The following is a 26,743-nucleotide window of genomic DNA, read 5'->3' as shown; positions in this document are numbered from 1 at the left end:
ATTTTTTTGTCCATGTTGATCCACTATTACTGATACTTAAATTTTTAGGACTGATAATTACTTACTATTCCAGGGAATATAAATTATTTAATCAGTTCCAAACTTTTGAAATAACTGTCTGGTGTTTTAGAAACCAGAAACAAGAATTATAATAGGAGTTTAGACTATAATATATTGCTGCAAGGATAATTATTAAGGGAAAACACAGCTGACATTTTCTGATTTATGCACACAATCAGAGATGGAGTCCAAGGACTGTGACATAATTATCTTCATGCTAACAATTTTTGTAAATCTCTTGACAGAATTTTAGCTAATTTTAAAGTGCCTTCTGAAGATTAGCACTTAAAATTGTTGGGGAAAATAGCACAATTTATTAGCAAGGGTATAATTGTAAACCTTCTAAATACTCATTGTGAATATCATTTAGACAGTAACTCCTGCTTTAGCAGCTGGTATATAAGACACCAGTTTATGGAGTCTTGAAACAACAGAGAGTGGAACCTAATTAAAGAGGATTACATGCCAACAAAAAATTATTAAAAACAGACTAATAGACAATTGTTATGAATTTAGAAGTCTCTGCCAACTTCTCTTTTTGATACAAATTTATGTAAGTAACTGTCAAGTAAAAGCATTTATTTCTTCAAAACCAAAAGGGTATTAGAAGGCCTTTTCTTTTGTGACTTAAAAATGATTGCTTTCCTGAATTTTAACTTAACACAAGAACCTAAATGATTCTATTAATCTTTTCTCACATATTTAAACAGACATGAGCTTTTAAAGATAATGATTAGAAATACTATTTTAGGGTGTTTGTTTGTTTGTTTGTTTGTTATCTATGTAGTACCAAGCATTCCATAACTGTAAATAGGGAAATCTTAGGCACATGTCTTTATAAACAAAAATCCGTTTATCAGTATAAGTACTGTTTATGGAGGTTTATGTTGAATTGATTTTCGTATTTTTCTTTGCAATGTACATTAAGAATTTTTGATACACTAGTAATTGTTAAATTTCAGTATTTCTGTTACTGAATTTCTCCTTCTTGTTAGAATTGACTCAGTTTTTGTTTGTTGTGATCCCAGGGTTTTATTCCAAAGAAGATAATTGAAATAGCTTAAAATGATACGTAGCCATTTTTAATTATTTGTTAAATAGAATTTTAACCTAAGTGGTCCTTCCCAGCACTAGAGAAAAGACTGTGTTCAGATCTGTGCATTTCCCTGGTGTCTAACCTCACATCTTACATGCTCCCTGTGGTACTGTTATAATACAGTATACATTGCTTTGCACAGCCATATAGTCTAAGTAGATTTTTGTAGATTTTGACCAAATTAAACATAGTAAATTTAATTGTCATAATTAACAGAATATGAAAGGCAGATTCATTGTAATGGACTGACAAAATTAACTTTGTTAATTTGCAAGAGTGAATAACCAAATTTCGACCATGGTGTAGTCATCAAGTTAAGGTTACATGGAGGGTCTCTTGGAGGAAAGATAGCTAGCTGCCTTCACTGACTTTATTTTGCACTTTTAATTGAACCTAGCTTCTGATTCATGTATGACTAGACTATGTAAAAATTCCTAGAACATCCATTCAACAAACCTTTAATGGTTTACTACTGTGGAAATACAGCAGTAAATGAATAATTTAAAAAAAAAAGAAACCTCTTGCCTTTATAAATACAGTCAATATTTATAAATAACAAAACAATCTATCTCTTGCTTTTGTAAATACAGTCAGTATTTTAAAGATACTATAACATGTAATATAATGTTAAGTATAATAAATGTTATGAAGAAGAACGGTAAAGTAGGGAAAGGGGGCCGAGAGTGAAGATAGGTTCATTGTTAGAGACTGCAGGGAAGATGTTTCTAAAGAAGTGACATTTATTTTATTAATTAGAAAAAAAATTTTTTGCTGTTTTTTGGAGGGGAGGTCATTAGGTTTGTTTGTTTGTTTATTTTGTAATGGAGGTCCTGGGGATTGAACCTAGGACCTCATGCATAAAAGCACGCCCTCTACCACTGAGCTATGCCCCATCTTCCAAGAAGTGACATTTAAACAGAGACCTGAATGAGATGAGGGAGTAAGCCCTGTGAATGTTTTGGGGAAGAACATTTCAGACAGAAAAGAACAGCAAGTGCAAGGACCCTGAGGAGAAAGGGTGCTTTTGTGTAAAATGAACAGCGATGAGGCGCTGTGACTGGAGCAAACTGAGTGCTGGAACCCTGGTAGCAAATGAGATGGGTCCTATCATACTTACCGTCTCCCTGGTTGAACTAGTAGATTTTCATTGTTTAAATTGCTCTTTGAAAGCCTTCCCCTCTTCAAGATTAAGGGAATCAGTAAATACTAATTACTCCCCAAAAGCAAATATTAAGGTTTGTGTAGTGATTTGAGATTGGCAGTGCCTGGCACACAGTGCTCCACAATATTTGTTGAAATAATGATACTGTGTTTTAGTTGGTTGTCGTGTAAAGTCTGTGAAACTCAATCAAAACATGACCATGCATTATGTAGAGGACTATGTGGTAATTTTGAATAAGCAATAAGAACTAAAAAGTAAATACTCAATCTTGAATTTTGTTGACCTCCTTTAGATGTAGGAATTAATGATCAGCAGGTAAGATTCTGCAGCAGAAATGTTTTTATTTTAATTTTTCCTACTTTGGGAAAGTATGAAAATATTACTTAATTCTTACCATGGGTAAGAGTTAAAATCTTAAAATACTCCAAGGTAAATATAACTTAACAACATTTTGATTTAGACTATGAACCTGGAAATGAGATTTATTTTTTTTCATTTAAAAATGTACAGCAGTATCTGAATAGCAGTTTCTTGTTTAGAATATATTTTCACATACATGATCTCATTTAATTTATCATCACAACAATACTTAAAAGTGGGTATCATTATTTTTATCATCTTCATCAGTACCTTTATTTCGTGAGGGCATATTTGCAGACTGAGATGTTAAGCATTTTCCTAAGACTATACGAGCAATTTAGTTTCAAAGCTGGAACTTAGAAACAGATTTCCTGTCTCTGCAGCTCCTGCGTCTCCTACTGCATTATATTCCATTTCGCTGTGGCTTATATGAGATTCTCCTAGACGGGACCTGATTGTAAGCTGGCCACCATTAGTGAAATGACATTAGCTAAATATGATTATGTCTTAATGTTCCCTGAAAGGATTAGACTAGTTAAGACATACCGAAGGGAAAAGCAATTACCTATTGAAATATGAATCTCTTGATTAGAACTGGAAGTCATATATTGGTATTAGGATGTTCATCTGGAATGTAAAAAATTCTGAATGTCATTATTTCTTACTTCACTTGTAAAGAACTTCAGTGGGGCTGGTTTTGAGGCTTTTTGTTGAATATCAAGATTTAAAATATAACAGTTTACTAGAAGAGTAAATTCGTTTAATTGACTCATTCTTTAAAGGAGCGTAGACCTTAGAAATGTTTTTATTCTTATTTTTTATTGAAGTGTAGTCGATTTATAGTGTTAGTTTCAGGTATACAGCAAAGCAATTCAATTACACATATACATACATATATATTTTTTTTTTCAGTTTTTTTTCTATTATGGCTCATTACAAGAAATTGAATATAGTTCCCTGTGCTATATAGTAGGTCCTTGTTGTTTACCTATTTTATATATAGTAATGTATATCTGTTAATCCCAAACTCCTAATAATCTACCTCCTACTCCCCCACTGGTAACCACAGTTTGTTTTCTTTGTGAGTCTATTTCTGGTTTGTAAATAAAATATGTATTTTTTTAAATTTAGATTTCACATCTAAGTGAGATCATATGATACTTGTCTTTTTCTCTCTGACCTATTTCCTTAATATGATCATCTAGGTCCATCTATATTGCTGCAACTAATGTAAGAAAGACTGGATGCTGTAAAATTCCTAGAGGAAAACATAGGGAGAACACTGTTTGATATAAATCTCAGTAATATTTTTTTCAAATCAACTCCTAGAATAATGGGGGGGGAAACCCCAAAATAAACAAATGGCACCTAATTAAACTGAAAAACTTTTGCACAGCTAAGCATACCATCAACAACAACAACAAAACAGCCTACAGAATGGGAGAAAATATTTGCAAATGACACGACTGACAAGGGACTAATTTTTAAAATATACAGATAGCTCATATAGTTTAATATCAAAAAACAAAACAAAACAAAACAAGCAACCCAATCAAGAAATGGGCAGAAGACCTAAACAGACATTCTCCATAGAAGACATCCAGATGGCTACAGGCACGTGGAAAGGATCTCAGTTTCACAAATTATTGGAGAAATGCAAATTAAAACTACAGTGCGGTATCACTTCACACTAGTCAGAATGGCCATTATTAAAAAGTCTACAAATAATAAATTCTGGAGAAGGTATGAAGAAAAAGGAACCCTTGTACTCTGTTGGTGGGAATGTAAGTTGGTGCAGCCACTTTGGAGGACAGTATGGAGATTCCTTTAAAAACTCAGAATAGAGTTACCATATAATCTGGGAATCCCACTCCTGGGCATATATGCAGAGAAAACCCTAATTTGAAAAGGCACATGCACCTCAATGTTTATAGCTGCACTATTTATAGTAGCCAACATGGAAACAACCTAAATGTCTTTTGAGAGATGAATGGATAAAGAAGTTATGGTTATATATATATATACATACATACAGATACACACACACACATACACACACACACACACACACACACACACACACACTATGGAATATTACTCAGCTGTAAAAAAGAATGAAATAATGCCATTTGCAGGAATTTCTAACTAGATGAGAAACATATGCACTGGTATTATCTTTTCCCTGTTTACCTTACTAGGTAAAGAAACCCATTAGATTAGTCAATGTTTAATTGCCTTAGAGTTGTAGCAGTATAACTTGCAATGTGCTATTTTACTTAAATTCCTCAGATTTTAAAATGTGAATTCACAGTTACCTCCATAAAACTTGTGGCCTCCTTGGTGATGATTCCCTATGGATCTTTCAAAATATGGTATCCTGTAGGCTTTTAATCATCTGTGATATGTTATGATCATATCAATACATGATTAATACATGGCAATGATTTTTCCACTGTATTTGGGACATGCTTACAACAGTTTCCGTATTGCATTGAAACTCTATTTTTTGAAAATAAAGAGGTGGATTTTTTTTTAAGCCTTCATTTCCCCAGTAACTTCCATGTATCTGGCACCTATTAGAATCTAAATAAATATTCAGTTAATGAATGAGTGTATGACTGGCTTTCACTTTTAGCTTGGCAACAGGATTGACTTCTGCATAATGTTCTTTATTAATAAGTTGAATGCTTGACTTAAGCATTACTATCAAACATGAGTAGAAATTTGCCAACTATTGGACCCCTTGCTTCTCCAGGTTCTTGGATAACTGATTTTATTTGTAATTTTCATTTCTGTGTCATCTAGGTCCATTGCAAAATCATCCTTCCTGAGGTTAAAATTTAATTAGCCATAGACATAGGGCCATAAGTGGGTTTTAGGGGATCTATTGGCTCATTGAAATTATATATAGCATATATATATGTATATATATATATATATATGAATTTTTTGTGAATAATTTTTAAGAGGAAAAGATATTTTTCATTATATTCTCACAGGGATCTTATGATCAAAAAGTTAGAAATCTTTATTTTTTCATAAAGACTGTATTTATTTTGCTTTACTATTCATTAGAATCACTTTAAAGACATGAACAATGCACATTTTTCTACTTTGTCCCATAAAATCCAATCCATTAGGATTATGGTGGAGTTCATGAATTCTCTTCCTCTTTCTTCTCCTTATTCTTTTTCTCCTTTTCCTCCATTTATTGAAAACCTTCTATTTGTTCAATGTACTAAGTGATTTAGATATATTATCTTATTTAATTCTGCGGGCAGCCCTAGGAAGTTCAAGTATATTGTTTAGAATGAACTAAGTGTCCTGCCTAAGGACATGTAGCTAGTAGGCAGCAATGCTGAGGTCGGAAGCTAGAGCTGAGTCTAGTACCTTCGCCTTCTCTCCCCTCGCCAGCACCCCCTTAATCTGGAAAATTTTGATTCATTTCAAACATGTTCAGAAACAATGCATAGACATCTCTGCTCTAGGAGAATTAAATTCCTCTCCTCTATATCATCACTGGACTGTGATCCATATGGGGGGTCTTTTGTTATTTCCCTTTATATCCGTGTTGCTTAATGTGATGCCTAATAAGTAATAAATATTCAAGATTTTTCTTTCTGAATTAACATTTAATTGATTAACTTCAGCTTTTGTTATTTAGTAATTCTAAGACTAAAGTTCTGGTGGCTGTGCTGTTAACTGTCTGTGACCTTAGTAATATAGAACTGGGTTTACTCATTTATTAAAATTAATTTTCTAATTAAAAAATTAAGGTAACTCTATAAATTTGAAATCCAATCTGTTTAGTTCTAGTTATTGTGATTATTTCATAAAGGAAATGCAGTCCTAATGGAAATTAAGCCCTATGGTAATACCATCATTCCTTTATTTAATAATGTAATTTGCTAACTTTTTGCTTCTTTCCTGCCCCATCCAGCATATGAATCAGTAGATATTGGGTTGAATGTGTTATTGCTTGGTATAGTTTAAGCAGAAATCACTGTTGTCTTATTTACATTTCTCAGCATTCAGAGATCTTCTTGTGTGTTATTTTGCTCCCCTGGTGCTGTTGATAGTCTACTGATTTGCTATATTATACTTTTATATAATCCTTAATACAGATGAGATATAAGACAGTATAAAATCTATCACAGTTGAAACTCTAGACCTTCCCTCAACCCATGGGGATTCATTTGGCAGGAGGCCACCAAAGCCAGTTCTTTTTGATGCTTAGTTTCTAGTTTGTACTTTAATTGCTGCCAAAATCTGAGCACTTGGGAATTTAATTGCTCATTATATTTGTCACAGTGGTGTCACAGACCCAAATAAAGACTGTTGCATGCAAAATATTTATGGATATTAATTTGCCCTAAACATGTGTATATTGGATTCCTTATTTTTCTACATCGTAAAGTGTAGCACATCTAGAAAGAAATGGGACAGAATTCTTTAAGAATTTTTGTCCCACTTTACTGGGAAACTATTATCCGTCCCGCCAAGTATCTAAATTTAACAACAAACAGCTAGCGGAGGACCTGTTCAGAACTTTATTGTATTTGCTTTGTTCAGTTTCCTCTTTTGAAACAGTCTCTGAGGGATATGAGTCTGGCTCTGAGGACAGACTCCTTGGATTCAAATCCTTGCTTTATACCTCGCTAGCTATGTGACCTTCAGCAAGTTGTCTTAATCTCCCTGTGCCTGTTTCCTCATTTGTAACGTATGGATCTCCATGGTTGCTGTGCAGATTAAATGGGTAAAGTTCCTAGAAAACCGTCTAATACAGGGTAAGCCCTCAATGTTAGCTGGTTTACTATAATTCATCCTTATTTGCCAAAAAAACCTATAACATTTACCTTGGTTGTTGATATGGATTTCCAGTTTCCTACTAATTAAGTAGAAATAATCTTTGCCTGTTGTAGCAAATGGAATGTCTGGTCAGCACTGAATTTAATATTTTTCATGTCCTTTTATCTTTCCTGTGTGTTCTCACTTGCCTGCTCTGTGGTGTTTAGGCTAGTGGGCCTGACTTTTTGTTCCAGAGTTTTTGTTTGTTTGTTTGTTTGTTTTGTTTTCTTGCTAATCATTGATTTTTCTTGTTCTTGTGCTTGCTAATCTGAGTAGTTTGTTCATTCATTCTCTCTCTGTGTCTGCTTTTCCTTTTTATTTTCTCTTTGCCTTTCCCTTCCTTCTTTTTTATAAAATACATTGTCCACCTTGCTTCTGCTGTGATGGTTGCAGCTTTCTCATGTAACTATCTCATGCAATTATGAAGCACTTGAAAAATAGGAAATATAAGTCATAATCATGGGCAAGATAATTTTTAGAACTGTTTGGAAGTTTTTTATATCCTGCAAAATAAGTCCACTCTGTCTTATTTATTCCTGAAATTGTGTTCTAGAATAGTCCTACACTAACATATAGAATCCCCTAGAATTCCAGAATGCTTTCATGTCCCCAAAAAGAAACCCCAGTTCCACTGGCAGTAATTCCTCCCTTTTCTCCAGCCCCTGGCAAGCACTAATCTCCTTTCTGCCTCTATGGATAAGCCTGTACTGGACATTTCATATAAATGCAATCATACAGTGCGGCCTTTTGTATCTGCCGTTTTCACTTAGCATAACGTTTTCAAGGCTCATCATGTTATAGCATGTATTAGAACTTACCTATTTATGGCTGAATAATATTTGATTGTATCAATGTACCAATTTGTTTATCCATTTATCATTTTATTGACTTGGGCTTTTCCCACTCTTTGGCTGTTGTGAATAATGCTGCTAGGAACATTGGTGCATATATATTTATGCAGATACATGTCGTGATTACTGGAGGTTTACAGTCAGTTTTGAAATCAAAAAGTATTAGTCCTTGAACTTTGCTCTCCTGTTTTTAAGAAGCTTTTGGTTATTCTGGGCTCCTTATATTTTTATTTGAATTTTAGGATAAGCTTATCAAAATCTGCAAAAAAAAAAAAAAAAAGCTGGGACTTTGACAGGAATTGCATTGAATCTTTAGATCAATTTAGGGGGTAGTACCACCTTAACAATATTAAGTATTCTAAATCCATGAACATGGGATGTCTTTCCATTTATTTTGGCCTTCTTTAATTTTTTTCATAATATTTAGTACTTTTCAGTACACAAGTCTTATGCTTTTTGGTTAAGCTTTTTTATGTCTTATAAATGGAATTGTTTTCTTATTTTCATTTCTGGATCATTCACTGTATCTTTGCTTAGTTTTGAACTTCATGTAAGTGGAATAATGTTGCTATGTGCTCTTTTGTGTGTCCCTTCATTTATTCAATACTATGTCTGTGAGATGCCTCCATGTTACTCCACGTAGCTGTAGTTTGTTCATTCTCATTGGTATGGGGTTTTCCATTATATTAATATAACACAACGTATTTATATAGTCCACCTTTATGTGCATTTGACTTGTTTCCAGTTTGGGGACATTTTGAATAGTGTTGATATTAACATTCTGGTATATGGCTTTAGGTGAACATATTATATATTTGTTCTGGGTGTACTCCTACACATGAATATTCAACTTTTGAAAGTACTACCAAAAAGCTTTACAAAGTGATTGTAACAACTTACAGTTCCACCAGCAGTGCTTCATTTCCTTTTTATGCGAAAAAACAATTTTCTATCATTTATCTTTTTCATTTTAGACAGTTCCAAAGTGTGTAGTGATATCTCATTATTTAAATTTGCATTTTGCATGACTAATGATATTGAGCATTTTAAAAAAATTATCTCTTCATATTCTTTTATATAGTGTTATGTAAGTCTTTTGACCATTTTCCATCGGGTTATCTGCTTTTTCATATTTCTTTGTATGGGTTCTTTATTTATTATAGAGATAGGTAATTAAAAGAGTGTGATACTGGCACAAGTATAGGAAATTGAGCAGTTGGTCATTATGGACTCCAGAAACAGACCCCCGTGGGTACTGTGTCTTACTTTATGGAAAGATGAATTAAAGTGAGGAAGTGACGGTCTTTTCAATAAGTAGTACTGACTTAATTGCTGAGTTAAATGGTGTGATTTCCTGTTCCACCCCACATACAAATATCAATCCCAGATGGATTACACATCTAATGTGGAATGCAAAATAATAAAGCTTTGAGGAAAAAGTGTAGGAAAAAAATTTTATAGCCTTGAAGAAGTTAAAGATTTCTTAAACAGGACACAAAAAGCACTAACCATAATTTTAAGTGATAATAAATTCGACCTTATTAAAAATAAGAAATTATCTTTATTGAAAGATACTATTAAAAAGTGAAAAAACAAGATTCAGAGCAGGCAATGTTTGCAGCTTACATATCCAAAAAAGGACTTTTATTTAGAATTCAAATTACTTTAGACACATTTTGGTAATTTTCAAGATTTTCATTGTAAAAAGCATATAACTATGTGTTAAAAAGAATTTTTACCTTAATTTGCCTGATCTAAGAAAATCAAGGTAAGATAGTGGTACTTATATCTCAATAGGTTTTAAATCAGTGAATTCGTACACATTGGAAATTATTAATCTAAATTCTATAATTTTATAAAATCCAGCATACTTATTTACAATTTAAAGTAGAACACATTAATATTTAAAATTTTATTTAGTTTTTCTTTTTGTTAAATTAACTAAAATGCTAAATCCAATTATTTTGTTAACAAAATGCCACTAAATTGTACATGAAATCTGATGTGCCAGAAAATTCACATGGATACATTTCTTAGTCTAAAATTTAATCCTATACACTATGTTTTCAAAACTTATTAGGGTCAGGTACGATTAAGTTAGTTTTACACATAAAGATATAGTTAAAACTGGAAAAAAAAACCTCTTAGAAAATTTAGTTCAGTAATGATAATATAATGTCACTTAATTTTAATGATTGGACTGACTTATTTTCATATATATATTTGTGAACAGTATATATACAATTGTTAAAGATCTCATTATAAAATTTTGATTCCAAAGTATTAGCACTTTTATTATTATATTATATCTGAGCTTTATCTTTCCATGTCAGTAAATGCTAATTTTTTTTGAACTAGGTGTTTATCATATATGGTTTATTGTGATTTCATACTTACTCTATTGATTTTCCCTTTTCAATTCAAATTTGCTTTGATATACTTGAGATTATTTTAGAGAACTAATTTTTAAACCTCAAAAATCTAGAAGTTATAATACTTTTATATAATATTCATTTCTTCTATTTACCCAATTTTGAATTATTAATAAAAAGACCACTGTGACAGCTGTATCATAAGACGTTTTTATTTTGTTACTGTTGAATTCAGTGTCAATTTTAATGAATCCTACCCAATTAAAGTGGTGTGCATGTTTTTCGAGTCCATAATCAATATAATCAATTATATTTTTACATAATTGCATAGATATAATTTTATCTCAGGATGTTGGAGGATTAATGCATTTTTCTAATATGTTGCAGAATTGCGAGAAGCTGGAGAATAATTTTGATGACATCAAGCACACGACTCTTGGTGAGCGAGGAGCTCTCCGAGAAGCAATGAGGTAAGTCTGGGTCACCATAGCAACAGTCACAGATGTGGTAAAGAAAAAGTCATTCTTCATTATTGGGGGAACAAATGAGTTCATTGCCACCATTCAGCTCTGTTCTCTAAGGTATTAATTTGTCAGTGGAGAGACTTCCCTTGAGGCTGTACTTTGGTTTTGAAGCTGCATAAATGTTAAGCCTCAGTGCACAGTAAAAAATGTAAATGTTTAATTTGTTACTTAAAATGCTTAAGGGGTGTCTTGTTTTATATTTATACTAAACTGTATGATTGAATGGAAATATTGTTCATCTACATTCTGCCTGTATAAAAAAATAAATAGTATAATGGTGGTTTAACTGAATAGTATTTTCTCCTAATTAATATTTAATTAAAAAAGAGGTACTTAAAATTTCATATTCTATTAGGTTTTAGAGGATTATACCATAGTGTTTTTAAACAGATAAATATTTCCATACTATTATAGAGTATATAGATTAACTTTTTTTCAAATACAACAGTTTATAATGAACTCAATATTTTTTTTCACTTTTTAGCATTACTGTTTCTAAATATTTCTCTGAAATCTCCCCAAACTTAATACCTTTTTAATAACTTTTAGGAAGCAGTCTTTAAATCCATCTGATCAAAATCAAAGAAGGCTTTTTACTAGACATTAAAATGTGTGAAGAATAAAACTCATCATCCTTACAGCTGGAGAAATGACAACAAATGATATTAATCTTAAAAGTTCTGAGCTTGAACCTTCAAGTGGGATAATTTCCAATATATTTATACAGAAATCGTATATTTACTTTTATGTAGACTATGAAACTAAAATTGATTTTTAAAATATATCTTCTTCTATCAACGCTCATATTTTTAGGGGCTTAAATCAAGGCTAAAAAAAATTTAAAATAGAAGAAAGGATAAACCTGTGAGGCTCCCTAGAAGGGTGGTTCGGGCCCAGTTTTGTTATTGCTGGCACACAGTTACCATATACTTTAGTCTAGAAGCTGCTCTCATTTAGTGACCTCCCTTTTACCATGCAAGCAGCAGGGGAAAGTAATTAAATTTAATAGAAGCTGCCCTCATTTTGAAGCCACTTCTATTTAAAACCACAGGGGGAGGTAATTAAATTTAATGGAAACAGTAGCTTCTACACAAAGATACATGGTACTTCTATATAGATGATTATGATGTCACAAAAAGAGGAATAATATATTACTAGTACTGAGAAATTACCAGCTGGAGCAAGTGAGCCTATTTTATTGTTAATGTCTTTACTAATAAAAAAAGAGGGAAAAATAAAACTGGGTCCACAACAGAGAATTTGTATTTATATAAAATGCAATTGGATATTCTCAGAAAGTTGGTTACTGAAAATAGTAGTAAATTTAAAATAAAATGTAAAATATATTGTGGAAAAGGCCAGTGCAGTATTTATGTCTAAACTGCAAGTTTTCAGTGTATTCTTTATATCCTCTCTCAAACTACCACAGCTATAAATTGAACACATTATTTTGTATATGCTTATTATAATAATTTTGAGTATATTAAGCATACACACTGAGAATTATTTAGAAAAGCACAGTTATCTGTGTTTTTATATCTATTCGGTTTGAAGTAAACACATAGGCACACAGGGAGACAAAGAGAAGGCCACTTCTGAAGCTTTGAATAAAAGAACTGAAGGCCAAAAACACAGAAGGAACTGCAGAGCGGCAACGGGAATGAAAACAGGTGCGAGTGAGGGAAAAACAATGAACTAGGAAAGGACGTGTAATTCGTATAGAAAATTCGTCATCAAGAAAGAAAGAAATTGAATTATGGGAGAACTCCGTATGAAGAGAGGATTAAATTCTCCCAAATTTTGTATACTTGCTATTTTAGAAAATACCAGGATATTCTGCTTGTAAAAAGGTAGAGATGAACCAATGAGGAAAACAAGTACTACCTGGCTAGAGCCACCTCTCAACCACTCACGCTGTGAGATAGAGCAGTAGTTTAGGTAATTTAAACCGGCGTGTGACTCTATGGTTGTGTAATGTACTTTGTTTACAGGGGATGCATGTTTTACTCACACACACATATTCGTAATATTTAGCTACCCTAAACACCAATAATCTAGTACCCAAAGCATTCAGCAATTTAGTATTCTTTGGGTCTGGCGCTTTTTAAAATTTTTGTTGTTTGCCTTTAGAAAATGCAGCAGGCGCTCATTCTTGTATGTGAGGTTATGAAAGCATATAAACAAAGAGTTATAATGTGTGATGAATAGAATAAGAGGAGAATGTATTAAAGGGCAAAAACTAATTGTTTCCTTATCTGTGATCGTATTTTGCCTTACATGAAGGGTTTTAAATCAATGGAAACCATAGAATAGGAAATTTGATCTTGGCCTTGAGAGCTGACTGGTTTTGTAGGCAGAGGGTGTAGTACTGAGCAAAGGCACTGGGCTGAAGGTGCAGGATCTGGTTTCAAGAACAGTAAGAGGCCTGATGTAAAGCACATTTTTTTCAAGAATTTTTGAAGATATGTTTTTCCGCAAAATTCACACAGGCTGAATTTTTCAGACAGTAATATCTGTTCTTATTTGCCAAGAATCCTTGGGAGTAATAAAGCAGTATGAGGTTGGCAGGGATGATGGGAACTATTCAGAGACTCAGAGTGTGAGAGGGGGCAGTGGGAGATGGGTATGAATAATTGACCAAAACCCTCAGTTAGCTCAGGGGCTGGTTTCAGAGTCTGGTTGGACATGTGTTTGTTACCATAGTCTAGACGTCAGTTACAAAGAGCCTAGCTTGCTATGATGGGTACTTCATATTGCTTCAGGGGGTCATTGTGGTTTTTAAGGAAGAGGATGGCAAGATTAAATACAAAAGCTATGAAGATTATTTTACAGCTTTGTAGAATTCTAATAGAGTATGAAGATGCAGTGTACAAATAGGTACATTTATTTATTTAGTTATCATTTATTGGAGTTCTGTAATGGGGTCACCGATATGAGTAAGAGAGCGTCCCTGCCCTCCAGGAGCTAATGGCCTAATTGGCGAGACATACAGATGCTTGGTGTGAAGACTCAGGGCTTCAGTACTTGAGTCTTTTCCCTGGTCTCCAGAATTCCGTGGCATTTTTCCTCTTGGTCCATGGGCATGACGTGGGTTGGCTATGAGAGCATCTTTTGTCTCTCACTAGCTTAAGTTCTGCTCCAGCCCTCAGGTGGCTGCAGGTACCCACTGAGGTGTCCTCTTCCAGAGTGTGTCTAGCCCGGAGAAGCTGAAGTGGAACTGGACTGAGTCTGAAGACTGACATTCGTGGCTGCTGTGTTTGGGCCCCTTCACCAAGTTGGGTATACCTCCTTGTTTATTAAGGTTCTGCTACTTCTATGAGCTTAGAATGAAAAGGAGAGGACCCTTGCCTCTCTCAGTTCTCTGCCACCTCATCCATCCGTCTTTGTGGCCAGCCTTGGCCATGAAGTCCTGAACCTGTTCTTTCATCCGTAACACAGCTCAGCAGTCATTACAGGGCCTTCTTGTGCTTCTCCGATCCCACATGTGAGGACCCGTGGCGGCCTGTGTGAAGTGCACAGGGGGCTACAACCTACTCTAGAATGTGCTGGCTAAATAAAACAGGTATTTGATTAGATTTTAACTCATATCCAGAGTGGGAAAAATAATTTAAAAGTTTCTTTTGGCAACAAAGTGGAAGGTGCAGTGGAGGGAAGGAGAGAGCTAGGGAAATCAGTGACCCACTAAGATAAAGGTAGAAGAATGTAGAGGTCAACAGAGGAGAGTGTGTTTGAGAAATGTAGAAATATTGAGAACGTAGATCTGATGAAACTTTGTGACCTCATACCCTCAAAAGTCATGAATTTGATTAATCTGTGTTGTTCTGTTAAAACCTTTTAAAGTTTTCTTATGCTTTTAGAATAAAGTCTAATGTATTTGTGTCTCCTAATAGTAAATCCCATGAGGGTGGGAGGATTGCTTTTTTGCTCCCTGTTGTGTTCTTAGCCTTACCATAGTATTAGCATACAGTAGGTGCTTAATCACTATTTGTTGAATTATTGTTAAAAATAAAAGGTAAGAAGAAGGATACTTATCAAGGGCAAGTCAAAAATACTTTTTAACTTTCTGGTCCAGTTTTTTTTTTTCCTTTCCAGTTTTACTGAAGTGTAATTGACATGCAACATTGTGTAAATTTAAACTCATATGTTTTCATTTGGAGTATTTGGATATTCATTAACTGCGGTAGGGAAAGAGAAAAAGAAGAGGATAAGGAAGAGGATTTCGGTTTTCAAATGAATTTGAGATAGCTGTGGCAAACTCGTGTAAATTTGCAGTAGGCAAAGGGAAAATGCAATTCTATAATCAGGACTTGTTAAGTATTTTGATACTTGTAGCTGTAGGAAAGCATGTGATTTCCAAGGATAGTGCGTTGAACCAGAAAGGAGGGAAATCTAGGCAGAAGCGTAAGTAATGCTGGGCTTAGGAAAATGTGTGTCAGAGAAAAACATATTTTGGCATTTAAACATTTTAAATAACCTTCTCCAACAGAGCAAGTTGGGACTGCAATATGGTGTGCCTGAGAAGACAGGGGTGGTGGTGTTGCTGCCCAGCGCTCTGTGGCTCGTGGAGACGGCCAGAGCAGTGCCTGCTCAGCAGAACTTCCCGCACGCGGGAGGGAAAGGCTCCCGCAAGCGGGACGCCAGGAGCTGCTCAGTACGACAGCCGCTGGCCACGTGTGCTTACCGAGCACCAGAACTGTGGCTAGCGTAGCTGAGGAACTCAGTGTTTAACTTTATTTAATTTGTATTAATTTGAATGTAAATCATTGCATGTGGTTAGTGGCTGTGGTTTGGACAGCGTCGCCCCAGAGGGATGTTTTTAAGCTGCTAACATGACATTCTTCCACTTCTCACCGATGGGATTCTCGTTGGTGGAGAGCTGGGGTAAGGCTAACCCACATTCACACACATCACACATGCGCGTCACATACACTCTATCACTGTCAAGAAATGAAGAGTAAAAGGTAGGTTCATAACAGTGATGGATGGAAAACCAACATTAACAAGCATGACTTTGTATGGAGGAGACAAAGTAACTATTATTCTTTAAAGACTTGACTTATTTGTAGAAATCTCTGTAGAATTAACAACAAAAACACCCTAGAAATTAATAAAAGAATTTAGTAATGTGCTCAGTTTTAAGGTAAAGATGGAAATCCATGAACTTCCCTGTGTGTTACCTACAAGCAGTTAGTGGTTGTAACTCATAGATCCTGTGAAGATCCTGTGAGGTGGTTATATTAAAGAGAACCCCAAATCACTTCAACAAGAAAAAACGGTCCAAGAAGGAAAAATGATTCATCAGGAAAAAATGGTATGAGTCAGCTGTTTTGGCATTTGAAACAAAGAAATCACCTTAAATTTTCATGTCATATATGCTGAAGGAAGTTTCATGTATATTAAAGTGCTAAAAGAAGTAAATGAGACACCCAGAGTCCAGCAGACCAGGGAAGTGACTGTCTCTGAGGTATGGGTGGGGAAAGAGATAATGAGCTAAAAAGCAGTTGAAGAAATCACTAAGCTTTGGCTGCATTAAAAAGCTTCTGTACATGGAAAAAAATTAAAAAATGGAAAGACAGTATCAGTATTCTGTATTGTTGTGTGTAAGGGATTCAAAAAGATTAGGAGCTCAGTGGTTAATTGGCAAAGTATGACTAAGAAACCCTTGAAAACATTCAACTTTAGTAGGAAACAAAATATAAATTACATATAAAAATACCAATTTCTTGCTTATTGACATTACTGCAGTTCAGCGGGGAGGAGATTTTTAAGTGCTGGAGGTGGAATGGTAAGACAACCATTGTCTCATTCTTAGAGCTCAAGGAGTTGTGATTACTGCTGGGTGTAACGAAAGGAGCATGCCAATAAGTATGAAGAACATTTAAACAGATGTGCCCTTTTTCATATTAATTTAATTTCCTGAAATACACTATGCAGAAGACAGAAATTATGAACAATCTGTTTCTTAAACTGTAGAATAAAACAGTAAACAAACTGAATGGAACCTAATTGTCTACTATTAAGAAGAAAATGAAGATTTTAGATTATAAAATCATATGTATAATATACTATATATGCTTATATATTTATAAAAATATATATGTACGCATGCACATAATGATAAATTATGGCATGTTTAATTATGATCTTTAACACAGTGTTTTTAGTGACCCAAGAATCCTCATGTTATACTGTTTAGTGAAAAATATCAGGAAACAAAATTGCATGTAAAAAATGACCTCCATTGAATATAAAGAATGAACCAAAAAAGATAGGAATAAAATATAGCAAAATAGCTCATATCTATCTGGGTGATGGTTTACACTTTTTTGGAGGCTTATAATTTTCTGTTCTTCTGAATTTTCTCCAATGGGAGTGTATCATGAATGATTAGAAAAATAATAAAGTAAGAAATGGAAAAATGGTAAGAATAAAATAATATAGGAATACTGGGACAAGGAGCAAAAACAGATTTTATACTCTGTCACTTTAGGGAAATTAATCTTTTTACTCTAACTTTTTTGTAAGATAGGATTAAAAACTTAATAAGAACAACAATAGGAGAGAATGCTTTGTAATATATGAAACATTAATAAAATGAAGATACAAAGCATTGTAATGTTTGTATACATTATTTCCATTTAATGGTGCCTAGTGCTGTTTCAGAGAAATGACATATGTCATACATAATGGAAGTGACTGGCAAACTTCAACATGGTTTTAGAAAGTAGACTATCAGAGAAAATATGTCTTATCTAACTTAGAAACCCCATTGTTGTTCCACGGTTCTGTGGAAGTATTGAACATTTCTGAAAACGATGACATAAAAAAATTTAAGGACAGAAAAAATGTATCATCTCCAAGTGCAATCTCTGTCTATAGTATGATAATAGTGAATTTAGAGGCGATATTCTCAACTTTCATCGTGTTTCTCCTTATCACTGCCAACTCAACCCTTTTATCATTGCCAAAGTGATTTGATTTTCATATTATCATATTTTGCACCCGTCTTAGCCCCTGTAAGACATTGTAAACATCAAGGGGAAAAGTGGGACTCTTTTAAAACATTGTGTTTCTTTGTCCCCTTTTCAATTCCAAAGGCAGTAGTGGGCCATGTGTATATGAAATGAAAGGTACTTGAATTGAATAACTTGAGAAAATTGAGTGTCAAATTCTAAAGAAGAGGTGCATATAAAATATAGTTCATCAAGAAAACAGTGTAAAAAGCCGCATGAAACATGTTTACAATGACTTAATGCACAAAAATATAAATTGGTGAGATCTATGCATATTCCTCTATGGTAAGAATATAAACTCATTTTGGAGTACAAACATTGCCGATTAGGAGTTAGTATTTTATTTGTAGAGTCAATCCCGTGCAGTGAGAGCTGTAACACTTAGATCACTGTTACAGAGGTGAACTACCAGGACATTGTATCTCTGAAATCTGTTCCTTTTTGCTTGGCTTCGTCACGTGTTAGGAACTCTGTCACTAGATGGTGATGTTGAGTTGCACAGTTTACGTTCCCGGCTTTTTTTCTGGTGTGTGTAATAGTAGTTGTTGGTGCATCACAAACCCAGCCATTCACACAGAGCTAAAACTGAAAGTGTAACCATGTAAACTAGGAAAATAGTTTTGAGAGATACAGTACATTCTAAATATTATTTAAGACAGAAGTTTAAATTCTTCAATATGCTTATTTCTTTGCTTTAGACTCATAGACTTTGAGAGGTAGAAGGAATATAAATAGCAATCTAAACTTTTCATTGAAAGAGTGAGATCTGAAGACAGATCCATAGGCATTAAAAAGAGATATTTTTTCGTTTTTCCCTTCTAGATATGTTAGTCTATAAAGTATAACTTTAATTTCACTCCTCTGTTAATACCCAGCGGTACTGGGGCTGTTTGCCATCTGATTTAAGGGATGTATCTCTCCTGAATCCTAGATACTGTTTTACTTGCTTATTGTTTTATTGTTTTAGTTATATTAATCTTGCATCCCTTGCTAAGCATAATGTGTAAACTACGTTGATGTTTCTTTAACCAGTGCTTATACATGAACTGGAGTAAAAGACTGTCTCTGGGAGTAATTTTGTCCATCTGAATAAGATTTGAAGATAAGAATATTGTCGCTATCCTACTTAATCTTACTCTTGCAGATAAGTGTGTGTGTGTGTGTACAGATATTGTATGAGTGTAAATATGTCTCTTTGTTTATATATATCTATATATGTACTGTATCTGTATTTCTATTTTTATCTCTATATAAATCTCCCCGTCCCAGTCAAGGCAGTCTTGCAGTGTGACAGCATTTGTAATTTGAAGATTCCTTTTGCTTTTCAGACATACCCATTAGAATTACAAAGTTTTATGCACAATGAAGGTCAGTGAAATTCTTCATAGTTAAAAAATAGGAGGGGGAAAAGGCAAACTAAATATTTATGAATAATGAATTGAATAGGTAGTTTAGAAAGCAAATAAAAGGCATGAGAAAATTTGGAGTGGCATGGAAAAAATATAAATAAAATGATAAATTATTAAAATACTTCTAGTGAAATCAGCAGGTTGTTTAATAGTATAGAAAGTAAACACAACTTTCAAAAAATCCTGAATATGTTATATAATGATATCAATTATTATATATGATTTAATATTATTAATATTATTTTGTTTTCCAAGTTTTTAAAATGAACATAAGTTACTTTTACAATCATAAATGCCCATGTTTGTGTCTCTGAGTGTGTTTTAACTACCTGAAAAGTTTGACCTGTGAAATTGGATTCAGAGTTGATGTGTAAGCTTCCTGTTTTAATCATATTTCTTGATCCTTCCAAAATTATATTACTGCAGGTTTTCTTTTGCTGAATGGATCAGCAGGAATCTTTGACAAGCTCCCCCACCACCAGTCAGCAGGTTACAAAAGTCTTCTCTTTTCTTCCACGGGATGGAGAACATGTTGTCTTTATCATAGAGAGGCACACACTCCACCAGGCACATAAGGACATGTGGATATGTTTGTGTCACCCAACACACCAAGAGGGCAACCAGGTTGAATATCTTCAGATTTTGTAAAATCTTAAGACAAAAGCACACCATCACTTTTTCTAGATAATGATGATGGAACTACTCGAATAAACATTATTGAAATGCTTAGAAAATATGTTAGGCATTAGCAGAATGATTAATTACATAGAAATATATGTAATTAATTGCATTTGATTATATACTCTGTAATTTAGTGTATGTAATTTGTATACTGTAAGTGTATATGTATCCACATTCTACACATATGTGCAAACATGCATATATACATATACACGTGCACATACGTTTGCTATTATCTGTACCCCGTAAGTTAGGAATACTACTTTCATTCACTCCAGGGATGCGTGAATGCAAAATTTGTCATTTAGCTTCAGATGAGCTAAAGTTAAATAATTTTTTTCACCATTCATAGGAAATAGAAGAAAAGTCCTATATTTTTCCTCATTTGTTTTGAAATACTGTTAGTTTACAATGTTGTATCAGTTTCTGGTGTACAGCATAGTGTTTCAGTCATACGTATACATACCTATACATTCCTTTTCATATCTTTTTCATTATAGGTTACTACAAGATATTGAATATAGTGTCCTGTGCTATACAGTAGAAACTTGTTGTTTACCTATTTCATATATAGTAGTTAGCATCTGCTAATCATCTCCCAATTTATTTCCCACCCCTTTACCCCCCTGGTAACCATGTTTGTTTTCTATGTCCGTGGGTCTCTTTCTGTTTTGTAAATAAATTCATTTGTGTTTTTTTCTTAGATTCCATATATAAGTGATATCATATGGTATTTTTCTTTCTCTTTCTGCTTTACTTCACTTAGAATGGTGAGCTCTAGTTCCATGCATGTTGCTGCAAATGACATTATTTTATTCTTTTTTATGGCTGAGTAGTATTTCATCATATAAATATACTACAACTTCTTTATCTAGTCATCGGGTTGATGGACATTTAGGTTGTTCCCATGTCTTGGCTATTGTAAATAGTGCTGCTATGAACATTGGGGTACATGTATCTTTTTGAATTAGAGTTCCCTCCAGATATATGCCCAGGAGTGGGATTTCTGGATCACAAGATAAGTCTAATTTTAGTTTTGTGAGGACTCTCCATACTGTTTTCCATAATGGCTGCACCAAACTACATTCCCACCAACAGTGTAGGAGGGTTACCTGGAAAAGTCCTATATTAATTCTCACTAATGTTTAATAAGAACAAATATATGCTTAGTATTAATGTTTCTGGATTATTTATAGATTTGATAGCAATTGACTTATGCATATTAAGAACTATGTTGATTTATAGTCTTTTTCTCTAATTTGAACTTGAACTGGAACTTGAATGTGAGAAATACTGATAACATACTTATCAATTATAAATTTTGTGAAATTACACAAATAAATCAGGCATGGGCTAATTCAATTATATATTTATAAAATTCATTATCATATTTATTAATCTAAGCATTGTTCTTTCAACCTGGTGCCTGCTATGTACTAGACAATATTTAAAAGTATTTACAGAGAAAAAAATTAATATTGTGACTGCTGTTTTGTGACAACTTGATACATTTAGAATGATAAAACCAAGAAAGAAAATATGCATTATTGGTATATTGGATATTTCTATTTAAAACAACAATATTAGCAACAACAAATATACATAGCATTTAACCAAAGTTAAAAAAAATTTTATTTTTCCCTTGGTAGCAAAAATGTGTATTAAAGACTAGAAAGAAAGGGATATAGCTTTTGTTTTACTGCTAAAGAAAAGTGCAGAGCTAAGTCTTACTCTTGAATGCTTATCGTTTAGATACAGACTTTGAATGAGCAGCTAATAGCTAAAATTATTTAGGAGATAAAAATTGGGACTGTGAGGATTAGCTTTAATTTTAAGTATCCATAATTGAAGTGCCACATTATGATTTTAATGTTATGATAATCTTGTTAACAAGCTGTTGTGTATATACTGTCATGTTTTAATGTAGTTGCAAAGCTTAAGTAAACCATAAAGTAAATTGCTTTTTGAATCAGGCTTTACAAGTGGAAAATTAGTGGTTTACATGTTTTGAATACATATTTTGTAATTATATTTGGCATTTTCTACAACTTAAGAAGAATAATAGACTAGGCTTATAGGTAATTCATTATTTTTTATAAGTACATTAGTATACTTTGTTATTACTCATTCTAATTAATTTGGGTTAATTCTGTATATATTATAATACAATAGCTGATTCTGTGTTTTTTCCGTAATATTCTTCTCTTCTGGAAGAAATACATTTACAGTTTAGTTTTTCTGTTTTTCCTTTCTCATATATTAGCACATTATGTTTAACAGAAAATTAATACATTTTCTTATGTATTATTTCTACAGGTTATTATGATGTACACTAAATTCCATCCTTTGGAAGTGATTGTGTTTTATTCTGTTTTTTAAGAAAAAAAAGTGTCCCATTCTGACAGGTGGTGAAGATAGCTACTAAGTTAGATACTAAGGTACTAAGAAAGCTACTAAGTCCAAAGAGTAAATCCTTTCAGGTTTCTGGGTCATATGGTCCCTACTGAAGCTGTTCAGCTGTGCTGATACAGTGCAAATGCAGCCGCATAGACAGTATGTCGACTAATGGATGTAGCTGTGTTGTTGTGGCTGTGTTCTAATGAAATTTTATTTATGGAAATAGGCAGCCAGCTGGATTTATCCCATGAGTCATAGTTCACTGACCCCTGGTTAAGAAGAATCCTGACATAAACCAATTAAAATAAATTTCAAAGAATTGTTTGGTGTGTGTGTGTGTGTGTATATATACATATATATATAATAAATGAATTTGTGATTTTCTCTGATAAATTAATACTAAAATGTACTATGAAGCTCTTCCGATTTTATTAATAAGCATGACTGTAGAACATTTACTGAAGTGTCATATCTCCCAATTTCTGGGCTGTTCCTTGCAATTGAATAAGTTATGTTTCCTAGATTACTCATGCGAGTAAACAGGCATGATTAAGAATTAGATCACCAACTGTGATTCTAAAATCACCAATGTTCAATGCCACTGAATCAGCTAGCATTAATTTGTTATGCTTATGGTTTGTAGTCAAATAGTGGGCTAACCACTGAAGAACCATGCACGTTATGAAGCAGTATAATGTTATTCTTCAGTTGGACACTAGTTAACCACAATGTGTTACCAATAAAAATACAATATTGTGATATTTTAATTTATCAATTATTTTTATAAATGAATGAAGAATCCTGGCATCTACTGAAGGACATACATGCTATCTGATATTGATTGGAAAATATAGATTGTGATGTGCTCTCTAGTCCATTATTTTAACTCCTTTATAAAGTTTTGTACCTTTGGGTCTATCCAAGGTGTATCTTCTATTTCAAAAATTTAATCAATTAGTGTTTATTTAATAAATCAATGAATAATGAATAAACATTTTCTTCCAGTTTACAAAGAATATTTTTTTCTAGGATTCAGTGATTTGCTATATTGGATACTCTCAACTTGTTTTTAAAAACTGCTCCTGATGTTTAAAGTTCCATCTACCTAATATCTTCCAAGGAGCCTCCTAAGAAATTTAGTGAATTTAGTACATGTCCTAACTTTCAGCCCTACAGTTCTCTCCCATTTTAAAGGCCATTACTTTGGCTGGTAAACAGAAGAAATGATACTAGTTATTTTATTTAGAAGTCTTCTGTAACATCAACTTCCATCAAGTTTTAATGGAAATGGATGTTTGTCATTGGACCGCAGAGGTGATACTTTTAGTCGATATCTGTACGATGTTTACAAACCAATTATCTTGCCAGTATCTTCCTCTATCTTCCAGGAGAGTTTAGAGCAATTTTTTTTTTTTTTTCTGATGGGGAAGAAAAATGATTTACAATAAGGTTAAATTACTTACTGGTATTATATTTGTCATTGTCATATTTTTCCTTCGTATTTCATTTATTCCTTCGGCCCATGTATAATTTCACATTCTGTGAGGGAGTATTGCTTGGGACATTTCTCACCCAGGGCTGAGAATTGTGTTGAAATTTAAGCAGTTTAGATGAAAAAGCTGTTTGAGAATAAGATTTTTTTCTTTTTAATAGTAAAACAAGATTACAAAATTTTTTCACTGTAAAGAAATAAATTACTAGGTTTGACACATAATTATAGCTAAATGATTGCATATGAATAAAATATTTTAAATAATTTAAAAAGCAATAGCCAGTTTAAGCCAGTTAGTACCATTAATTGAAAGCTGAGATCACTCCATTAAAATTAAAGTCTATTTTTATTTGGTAAGTAATGCAAGACTTGTCCTGCAACTCGTATTTCTTAAGGATTATACTACTCATCTGAAATTGTTAGAGAATCAGTGCTTCCACAAAAATATTTTCCTGTTTTTAAGGGTCATGACATATTTTTGTCACATATATGGGTGATATAATTATTCCGTCAAGATATCTTGATGGCATTAACCCTAATAAATACTATTTGCAACCTACAACTGTATAAGCAAGCTAAGGTTATCTGGACATGTCTAAATTATTACATGCTTCTGGTTATTTATTATTTTTATCTGCTTATATATAATAACATCTACATTTTAAATATGATGATGCATAGAAATAGTACATTTAAATAAATTTACAGTCAATTTAGGCTATGAATGTATTCCTTAACCTAAATTTTATATTTTATATCCTCATAAGTATGTAACATGGTAGATTATTTGAACTTGACTCAATCCAGGGTGATTTGTTAATGTTAGGTACACAGGTTTTAAAGTGCACTCTGGAAAGAAACCCTCAATGTTTGAAAACATATAACTATTAAACACACACACACGCACACACAAAGCATATACTTTACACGTATACATAGGTCTTGTAGTTTGATTCAAATTGAATAGCCTTGAATTTCTTACTTCATTCCAGGTTTATCTTGTGCTAGGGAAAGTGATTATAGTTTCCATATATGTTTACTAAAAACAAAAGTAGGCAAGCCTTTTTCTGTTCTCGATTATTCATATCAGGTCAGTTATAGGGCCTGCCAAGTACCAAGTATGGGCAGGGTGCCAGAGTAGAAGGGTGACAAGCCCTCACTCTGCTTTCAGAGCATAATGCCCAGGAATAGTTCTACCGGTGAAAGAGATGGCTTTTAGAAAGTGTTTAGATAGAATCCAGTAATGTGCATAAAATTGTATAAGTCATTAGTGTGTGTTTATTAATTTTAACATCATAAAAGAAATTAAAAACCAGTGGAGAGGAGCAATGGGTAAAGCTGAAAACCTGGAAATAGTCACAGTTAGGGGGTTATTGATAAGGAAAGAAGGAAGTTACTGTCAGGAAGGTATGTTTTTGTTGTAGTGATTTTTAAGATTTCAGTTTGTATTCAGTGATTTTCTGATCTTGATTGGTATTCTTGAAGTATGTATGTATCAGGTTTTTTTCTTTTTGGTTTTAATTGATTTCTTTAAGTTAGTGACCTCAGGCTCCTCATGTGTGATTGGAAAAGAAATAGTGTTAGGGTTTATAAGGAATGTCTGTAGCTGAGAATTATAATGAGCCTTAACATAAACTTTGAATTTCAATCTGTAATTTGGAGATTATAATTTAGGATAAATTATATATATATACACATATATACATAAATATTTGCAACATAGTTGTTTTCTTTTTTAAAAAATGTTTATCAGTAAAGCTTTTTATTTTTTGTAGTTATGTTTTCTAATAGAACTTTTAAAATTTGTGTGTATATTGGGTGAAATTCAAAATACTGATTGACCAATATTTTGTAGTAACTGTAAATTGAAAATAACTTTAAAATGGTATAAAAGTAAAAAAAATTAAAAGTACTAATTGATAGTACAACTTACTGAATTTTAAGAATTAATTTATATTTTATATGCAGGAGCCTTGGATCTCATCTATGACATTTTAGAGAATTTAAATAAGAAAGAGGGCTTTGTTATCACACTAAAATATTTATTGTTCTGAGCAATGTTTATATTTCTGACCACAACATTTTTATCTAAAAGGGTGACTCTAGTATAATAGATTCAAGGTCACTGAAAGAACAATAGCACTGAAAGTTTGTGGAGATAGCTACTCATGCATGGTTCATTTTTCTCAAATATTTATTAAGTTCTTAAGTGTGCAAAGCACAGGTTGGCATGAGAGATATAATTACGAGCAAATTTTCATGAGCGTTACCATCATGGTCTAATGAGAGAGGAGGCAGGCATTTATCAAATAAATGTATATTAAACTGTAACTAAGATAAGCCTCCAAAGGAGAATTGTGTTGGTAAGACTGTAAATTACAGGACATTTGACAAGGAAGATTCCCCAAGGGAGTTAATTGAGCTGAGATCTGAAAAGGGGCTAAGAGGCTATGGGCCAAGAGAAGAGCTCAAGGCATT

The 26,743-nt window shown here is 33.1% G+C and overlaps 1 protein-coding gene across 4 annotated transcripts in view; it reads left to right on the top strand.

Annotated features, from left to right (window-relative positions):
* The window catches only part of DPYD (dihydropyrimidine dehydrogenase), a 720,636-nt gene that overhangs the window by 84,695 nt on the left and 609,198 nt on the right, over positions 1–26,743 (top strand). For all 4 annotated transcript variants that reach the window (XM_031457506.2, XM_064488745.1, XM_064488746.1 and 1 more), the window contains exon 3: positions 11,137–11,219. In XM_031457506.2, the coding sequence (XP_031313366.2) occupies positions 11,137–11,219 (83 nt within the window). The remainder of the gene's footprint in view (positions 1–11,136; positions 11,220–26,743) is intronic.

The sequence above is a fragment of the Camelus dromedarius genome, chromosome 9 (assembly GCF_036321535.1).
Source record: "Camelus dromedarius isolate mCamDro1 chromosome 9, mCamDro1.pat, whole genome shotgun sequence".
In the NCBI taxonomy this organism is placed as follows: domain Eukaryota; kingdom Metazoa; phylum Chordata; class Mammalia; order Artiodactyla; family Camelidae; genus Camelus; species Camelus dromedarius.
This window is presented reverse-complemented; position numbering and strand designations above follow the sequence as displayed.